The sequence below is a fragment of the Triticum aestivum genome, chromosome 2B, assembly GCF_018294505.1.
Source record: "Triticum aestivum cultivar Chinese Spring chromosome 2B, IWGSC CS RefSeq v2.1, whole genome shotgun sequence".
NCBI classification, from domain to species: domain Eukaryota; kingdom Viridiplantae; phylum Streptophyta; class Magnoliopsida; order Poales; family Poaceae; genus Triticum; species Triticum aestivum.
The window spans coordinates 538043471-538052294 of NC_057798.1; the positions used below are offsets into that span (position 1 = coordinate 538043471).

An 8824-nucleotide genomic window follows, 5' to 3' on the forward strand; every position below is an offset into this window, starting at 1 on the left:
AGGGAGTCCTGGATAAGGGGGTATCCGGACAGCCAGATTATATACTTTGGCTGGACTGTTGGACTATTAAGATACAAGATTGAAGACTTCGTCCCGTGTCCGGATGGGACTCTCCTTTGAGTGGAAGGCAAGCTTGGCGATTCGGATGATAGATCTCCTTCTCTGTAACCGACTCTGTGTAACCCTAGCCTCCTCCTTAGCTACAGGGTTGCTCCTTGAGCTGTTCGGCTAGAGGAGGAAGAAGGGCAAGGCTAGCTCTACTCCTCTCTCTATGTGTGTGTGTGGTCTCTAAGAGTTGAACCCTTTGCATGGGTGCCCTGGGGGGTTTATATAGGCCTGCCCCCCAGGGGTACAATGGTAATCCGGCTGGCTGTAGGCCTAGGCCGTTAGTGTCTACGGTTGTCGGCTTCTCCGCCGGTCGCTGGGGCCCGCCGCCTGGTGGGTCCCACCGGTTGTCGGGCTCTCGACCGACAGGTTGGGCTCACCGCCTATGGGCCCTGTCGGCTGCTCATTACTATAGCCTTGTCCCTGATGACGATGGCTTGTTCGGGGAGAGCGTGGCTACAGTACCGCCACCTGGTGGGCGTTCATTGTAGGCACACCCCGTCTTATCTGGTTAATGGCGCACAAACTTATAGGGAAGGGGAGGGCTGGCTGTTGGGAGCCGGCCTCCCCTGTGCCGACTGGTCTGGGCATGCCACCTTTTGGTATCTCACTGGCAGTAGGGCCCGCCGCCTGCGGGCCGTATCGACAGCCCGTCGTGGGAGCATGGCAGCTCTGCCATGGATGATGTCATAATCAACGTGGCAACAGTGTCGTGCCGGTCTAGGGATGGCCGCCTGATACATTGCACTGTGGCCACTCCCGCTCCAGGATTCGGGGGTGGCAGGCTGCACTGTAGCCACGCCCCGTCTCGTCACTGTTATGTGGGTGCAAACTTTGAGGGTGCAAGGGTGGGCCGCCTGCTAGGATTCGGCCACTCTGGTGGCCGCCTGCTAGGAGTCGGCCCACTCTGGGGCCGCTCTTTGGGCCTTGCCGCCTTCCTGCAGCCGGCCACTTGGACCAGTCGGCCACAAGAAGGCGGCCCTTTGTCTTAGATGCTTGAGGGGCGCAGCCGGCCCCGATGTCTTGAAACGTCATGGGGGGCAGTAAGGCTACCCGTGGTCATTTACTCCGACACAGAGGTTCAGCAAGACAACCTAGCACTTGCTGAGAGCTGGTTTGTGAGATGTTATGTCAATGGATTAAGATCTCAACTCAAATTTCAGTTAAGACCACTGAGGCCTGTCACATTAACTAATGCTTACTGGTTGGCCATTAATCTGGAACAAGGAGCGCCCTTGAAAAAGCAGTTTCAACAGTATACAACATTTTCAAAATCGTCAACGGCCTACTCCAAGCAACCTGTGATTAGTCAGGACAAACCGACTTTAAAGCACCCACAATTACTCAAAGGCCTAGGGAGCCAGGTAAATGCTGGAGATGTGGGGATGATTGGATGCATGGTCACAAATGCAAGTAGGCCCCTGTTATTCACTTGCTCACTAGAGAGCCACCAAAAGAAAACATCATGGAACAAGAAGAAATTGAGGAGACTGATCAGGAAGTTCAGAACAATGGAGAGGAGCAGTGCATGAAAATCTCACTGCAAGCAATGCAGGCTGACAGTGTCAACACTATATCCATTCTGGTGCACATTGGGGGAAAACAAGCAATTGCTTTAGTTGATTCTGGTAGCAATTCCACCTTCATGAGCCTCCAGTTTGCTCTTCAAACCTCCTGCACCATTTTGAAAGACAAAAGTAGAGCTGTGATAGTTGCTGGTGGAGGAAAACTTTGGTCTGGGTCTTACATTCCTGAGACCACCTTTAGTATTGGCTCTTATCAATTTGAGCAACAGTTCAGAGTGTTGGACTTACCTGGGCATGATATTGTGTTAGGATCAGATTGGATGGCCAAACACAGTCATGTGGCATTTTGTTACGATCCTAAACAATTCATCATCAATCATCAGGGCCATAACTCTATCACAAAACCTGCTTGTGAGACTCTATCTGCTACAAATGAAATAGATGAACTGGAGTTGAATAGATTACTGCTGAGTGGAGCTCCTGGGTTTGCCCTCCAACTAGCAGAGGACACAACAATCCAGAGCAGCAAAGCACATCCTACCCCACTGAAATTGAGGAGATATTACACTCTTTTCCTGAAGTTTTCAAAGAACCTGAGGGATTGCCACCTCCCAGAGATTTGGACATGAGATACCTCTCAAACCAAAGTCCAAACCACCTAACATCAGGCCTTATCGAGTGCCTCACATGCAGAGAAATGAGATGGAAAAACAAGTGCACAAACTACTGCAGTCTAAAATCATTAGAGAACGTCAGAGGCCTTATTCATCACCAGCAATACTAGTAATGAAGAAAGATGGGACTTGGAGGCTTTGCATCAATTACAGAAAGTTAAATGCAGCAACAATCAAAAATAGATTTCCTATACCTGTAATTGAGGACCTCTTGGATGAATTGTACGGTGCAAAAATCTTTTCCAAACTGGACCTAATATCTGGGTACCACCAAGTGAGAATGAGTGAACAAGACATACCCAAAACTGTATTCAGGACCTATTTTGGGCATTATGAGTTCCTTGTTATGCCATTTGGGCTCACAAATGTCCCTGGCACCTTTCAAGCACTGATGAACAACATCTTTGGCCCTTACCTCAGAAAATTCATCTTGGTCTTCTTTGATGACATTCTCATCTTTAGTAAAACCCAAGAAGAACACAAGGAGCACTTAGGGATAGTTATGGAACTGCTTAAGCAACACGGACTACATGCCAACATATCCAAATGTGTCTTTGTTGTGGACCACATCTCTTACTTGGGGCACACCATTTCTGGGGAAGGATGTCAACAAATCACTCTAAAATTGATGCAGTAGAGAATTGGCCAGTCCCTACTACTCCCGCTCATCTCACGAGTTTTCTCGGGCTATGTGGTTACTACAGAAGATTTGTCCACAGTTTTGGTGCTATTGCTAGACCCTTGCATGATGCATTGAAAAATGACAAGTTCACATGGACAAATGCTCAAACAGAGGCTTTCCAAGCTCTCAAACAAGCTCTGATATATGCTCCTGTTCTGGCCCTTCCAGACTTTGCTTCTCCTTTTGTATTGGAAATAGATGCATCAGGGACTGGATTAGGTGCAGTAATGATGCAGAATGGCAAACCAATAGCCTACTACAGCTCTACTCTCTGCCCTAAAAATGTTGCTCTATCCACATATGAAAAAGAAGCATTAGCTATTATAGAAGCACTTAAGAGATGGAGACATTTTTTTTGGGAAATTATCTCATTATCAAAACTGATCATCAAATTTTACAGTTTATGACTGATCATAGAGTGGCTACTAGCATTCAGCACAAATTTATGCTCAAGCTGCTGGAATTCAATTTTGTCCTGGAATATAAGAAAGGCAAAGAGAACATTGTTGTTGATGCCATGTCCAGGAAACATACATGTATGGCCATCTCAATGGCAACTCCAGAATGGATATCTGAAGTGGAAAATTACCACAGTACAGACCGCCGTTGCCAAAAGCTCCTGGAACAACTGATTTTGTCCCTTACTCACACAGTTCATCAAACATCTGCAAGATGGAGTGATCAGACACAAAGGAAAAATATATGTAGGGAAGGATTCATCTTTAAGGAACAGACTTCTGCAGGCCCTCCACTCATCTGCTATTGGAGGTCACTCTGGCCAGAAAGCTTCTTATCAGAGGCTTAAAAATGTGTTCTATTGGCCAGGTCTGCTCTGCCTGTCTGCCAAAAGAACAAAGGTGAACACTGCCCTTACCCTGGTTTTCTTGATCCACTACACATTCCTGATATTGTCTGGACACACATCAGCATGGACTTTGTAGAGGGTTTACCAAAATCAGATGGCAATGAGCTCATTTTGGTAGTTGTGGACAGACTATCCAAGTTTGCTCATTTCATTCCTTTGGCCCATCCCTATACTATTCAAATAGTAGCCAGGGCATTCATTGACAATGTCTGAAACTGCATGGTCCTCCTCTCGCCATAGTTTCTGACAGAGATAAGATCTTCACTAGCAAAATCTGGCAAGATATATTTGCTGGTATGGGCACTAAATTACGATACAGTTCATCTTACCACCCACAATCTGACTGGCAAAATGAGTGTGTAAACCAATGCATTGAAAGCTATTTGAGATGCCTTTCTTCTGCTGAACCTAAGAAGTGGGCACTACACGTCTCCATGGGAGAGTGGGCACTACACGTCTCCATGGGAGAATACTGGTACAATACCTCATTCCACTCCTCTCTCCGGAAGACACCCTTTGAAGCAATGTATGGCTTCCCACCTCCGGATATTCCCCTCAAGTTCTTTTCTGCTCCAACGGACAGCGAGGCCACAGGTTTCCTCGAGAACAGAAACACCATGTGGCAACACCTGAAGGTGAATTTAGCTGCTGCTCAGGCCCGTATGAAGAAATATGCTAACATGAGCGAAAGAGTAGAACTGTCAAGATGGACTCATCAAATACATTCTCAGATGCTAAATATTGTCATATCCACATAATTTCAGGTTGACCTACTTCTTAGCCTTTTCTATCTTTCTGGCAACGAGAACACTCCATCGTCTATGTAGAACAAAAGGATATCATAATGGAGCATAAGTAGACCTTATTTGCAGTGAGGTTAAGACTGATGACTGAGTTGCTGGGAATGGGAAGCATTTCTCCATGAATTAAGGTAGCCTGATGCTTCTAGTTCAGATGAGCCATCCAAGCCCTGAGAACTCCAACGATTCAAATGGGTTTCATCCAAGCCTTGGAAACTCCAAGGTTTTGAATGGGTTGATAAAATACCATTCTGCAGCACCTATGCCACAGTAAATAACCTCAATACGGCGCAACAATTGAGAGTTGTTGTTTCAACTTCTTTTTTTACCTGTTACTGTAGGGTAAAGCACCCCACAGCTTAACTCTTTATTCCCAACCAAGAATGCAATATTTACAGTCTGTTTTAACTTTGAGAGTTGTTGTTTCAACTATGTTCCTATTTTTTTCACTTCAAATTTTATAACTGAGCCGAGCATTGACTGACTGGTAACTTCCATCAGCAGCCCGTCATATTTTCATTTTCACTAAATTCTGATGATATTCAGCCTGCATGATTCTTTCAAGCAAGTAGCTTTAAACAAATCTGGGAAACGAAAGGATGTAAGAATAATAATCAATTACATGCCCAAGGACAAATCATCATGTTAAAGCTGCAACTATGCTGCAGTATGTGCAACTGCGCCATTCGTGCATATGCAATAAAATTAGTTATTGCACTGCAAAATGGTCAAATTACCAAGAGAATGTTTGAACATATACAAAGCAAAATAAGAGGTGGACACTTCCCATTTTACTCACCAAAATAGTACATACTACATACTGGAGAAGAGTGAACCTATGAACTGCAATAAAGCTTAAGTGGGATTTTCAATCCTACTGCCTGACCGGCCACAGATAACCATGCTGACAAGTATTGCAGAGATCGATCCTTATCTCCCGGTTTATGAAGAAGCAACTTCATCCAGTCACTGGTTCCACATGGATGCAGGGTGAACCATGGCCTACTTAGGTGGGGATGCTCCTGTAGGAGTGCAAGAACCGAATTAGTAAACAAGAAAGCATGTATGTGTATTACATATCATTATCAAGAATAGATTACAAACAGTCCATACCTCTCGAGTAATAAATGTCCACTTTGATTCATTTAACAGCTGAAGCGAATGAGAAGGAAGATCCTTTTTTATCTCATCTAAAGTTAGTAGCTGCCCACCTAAGGACAAGTTTGGCTATCAAAAAGGAGAACAGAGGAAGTAAATATTCGGTAATGTTCTGAGATGTGCATACCAGACTGAAGACCTCGAAAGTATAGCACCGGAACTTTGTAAGAAAAGCTGTAGACAATATGGAAATCATAAAGATGAACATTATCCCTAGAGCTCTGAACCTGCAAAGAGAAAGAAATCATGACTGGCGTATATTAAAATTAGAGTGAAGTGCACTGTAGGTCCTTGAACTATTTCAGGGATGTCACGTAGGTCCTCGAACTATGAAAATCGTCATCTAGGTCCTCAAAGTGCCGTAACTGTGTCATTCAGGTCAAAAATCTTCCTGACAGGCTCTAACTGGCCAGCTGGCACGTAAACAGTAACCGTAACAGTGCGCGGCAAACAGTCCTGAATTCCTGTGCGTGATGAACAGTACACGACAAAGAATAAATATAAAAAAATATCCAAAAACTGAGATCCTCTGTCATCGAAGAGATCCTGGCGCATGAACAGTAAAAATATCATTAATTCAAAAAAAGTCGCGAACGAAGAATTTGGAAAAATATTTGTGACTTTAATAAAATGTTCGCGAACGATGAATTTGGAAAAATATTCGCGACTTTAAAAAAAGTTCGCGAACGATGAATTTGGAAAAAATTATTCACGACTTTAAAGAAATGTTCGCGAACGATGAATTTGGGAAAAATATTCACGACTTTAAAAATTATTCGTGAGTTTAAAAAAAATTCGCGACCGATGAATTTGGAAACAATATTCATGACTTTAAAAAAATGTTCGTGAACGATAAATTTGGAAAAAATATTCGTGACTTTAATAAAATGTTCGCGAACGATGAATTTGGAAAAACTATTTGCGACTTTAATATAAAGTTCACTAACATCTTTAAAAGTCACGAATTTTTGTGGTTCACAAACATTTTTACTATTCACGCACGAGGGGTATCTTCGATGCCAAAGATTTTCAGATTTTTTGTTCATATTTTTTTATTTTTCGTACTGTTCACCATGCCAGCTGGCCATTTAGAGGGGGTTAGTGAGATTTTGGACCTGAATGACACACTTACTATACTTCGAGGACCTAAATGACGATTTTCATAGTTTGAGGACCTATGTGACATCCCTGAAATAGTTTAAGGACCTACAGTTCACTTCACTCTTAAAATTAGGAACTCAAGGTTTTTTCTTTTATAAGAAATTGAAAGTTTATCGCGAAAGAAGGATCGCAGTTATCTCAGTCCTTGTTGAAAAAACTGAGAACTAGTACTGGTAGCTAGTGTACGATGTGACGCCAAGGTGATCCTTTCTATTCCATGCATTACCACCCCAAAATCACAGGCACAAATGATAGAACTAAATTTGGAACTCGGCATCATGCATCACTATCGGTTGCTCCAAGATATTTACGTTTCTCTTTCATGTGTGCTCATAATAGATTTGCGATGCAAGTCACTGAGTCTCTAGGGCATGATCGATTCAAATTGCGGACATACACAGCTATTTGGTGGAACCGTTGTGTTTTTTATATAGGATAAATAGTCTGAACATATGAAACGGCTTGGGTGCAGATGTAACATAGCAGCATGCTGGTAACAGGAACATATGATACTGGAGTAGTAATACCCACTGAAAACTTACCGAGGTATCATACTCTACACCATCATCAGGGACAGGGTCGTCACTGCTCCCCTCAACCTGTTCCAGCAGGAAACATTCAGTAAATAAATTACTAAAACGCGCAACTTCATATTACTCATATCAGATAGCCAAGAAAGAAACTGCCCGCCCACCTGGCCTCCTGCGCCAATGCGGTACACTCCTTCCAGGGCTACGAACCCCTCCGTCTGCAGAAAACAAGCCAACCCATGGGTTATCGCAAATTCGCAGTCCTAAATCTTGCAGTGACAGGAAAAATAACAACAGAGATGGCACAGGGATGAGGAAGTCAAGTCAATTGAGCATATATATGACCTCAGATGGCACCCCCATCTTGCGGCAAGGCCTCCACTCCCAGTCGGGAAGAGCGTCGTCGACGTCGATCCCCCTCCACTTGGTGACCAGGGCCTTCGCTGAGGCGTTGAACTCGTCGAGTGACAGAGTCCCGTCGCACGCCGAGGAGCCCCCCATTGCGAAGACGAGCGTGGTAAGCAACGACCAACAAGGCGGGCAAGAATCCCCCCTCCCTGGCTCTATTTGGAGACGGAGATGCGGCGGGCGAGGTTTCTGGATGGAGGAGGCGTGTTGAGTTCAGCGGCCGAACGAATCGATCGATCGATCGAGATTCCGTTGCCGATCCGGAGTCCCGCGGGTTGCGGTGTGCCGGTGTTGTGCTCGGAGTCCTTCTCGAATTGGACTAGTGATGGGCTGGTGGTCGTCTGCGCGGCTGGCGGGGGCGGAGAGCGCGGGGCCGTTGCTGGATAGGAGGCTGGGGCGGTGGCGGCGTCGCCGAGGTGGGAGGTGCGTCAGCGGTCAGCGTTGGCTCGTCGGCAACGTGCCTCCGACACCGGCGGAAGAGTAAAATTGTGTATCGCTGCACATTTCCAAAAGAAACCCTGATAAACTGGACACACCCGGCGCAGGGAGTCCCGGAGAGAGAAGTGAAGGTTTATGAAACGGCCCCTCAAGTAGCTCGTATTACATCGATTCTTTCTTTCAAAGGTTCCTCTGATCTGCCGTGTGACAGGGTCTAACTAAGAAGTGTCGACTAGATTCAGAAACACAGCAGAAATTCACTCAATTGGGTGGAAATTTGGGGATTGATTGATGGTGGATCTGAGCCACAGAGCTAGGGTTCGCCAGCCGGAACACGGCGGCTTTAGGGGCCAAGTCCAGATACATCCAGAACGCCCTCTCCACAAGCCGGAGGAGAATTTAAAAAGGGTTCGAGCAGGTGAAAAGCAAGAAAGTGACAGGTTCAGCTATTACAGGGCTACAGTAAAGTTTAAAAGA

The 8824-nt window shown here is 45.1% G+C and overlaps 1 protein-coding gene across 2 annotated transcripts; it reads right to left on the reverse strand.

The window, feature by feature from the left end:
* Nucleotides 1-5254: 5254 nt before the first annotated feature.
* LOC123045904 (ubiquitin-like-conjugating enzyme ATG10) lies at nt 5255-8440 on the reverse strand. 2 transcript variants are annotated; one of them, XM_044469145.1, is made up of 6 exons: nt 7847-8440; nt 7666-7719; nt 7514-7570; nt 5938-6037; nt 5766-5863; nt 5255-5674 (listed from the first exon to the last, which is right to left on the reverse strand). In XM_044469145.1, exons 1-6 carry the CDS (start codon nt 8000-8002, stop codon nt 5489-5491), a joined length of 651 nt encoding a protein of 216 aa, XP_044325080.1. In that variant the 5' UTR covers nt 8003-8440; the 3' UTR covers nt 5255-5488. The 2 variants fall into 2 exon arrangements, with proteins under 2 accessions (XP_044325080.1, XP_044325081.1); XM_044469146.1 differs by lacking the exons at nt 7514-7570; nt 7666-7719; nt 7847-8440 and having other exon boundaries at nt 5934-6018.
* Nucleotides 8441-8824: the final 384 nt, after the last annotated feature.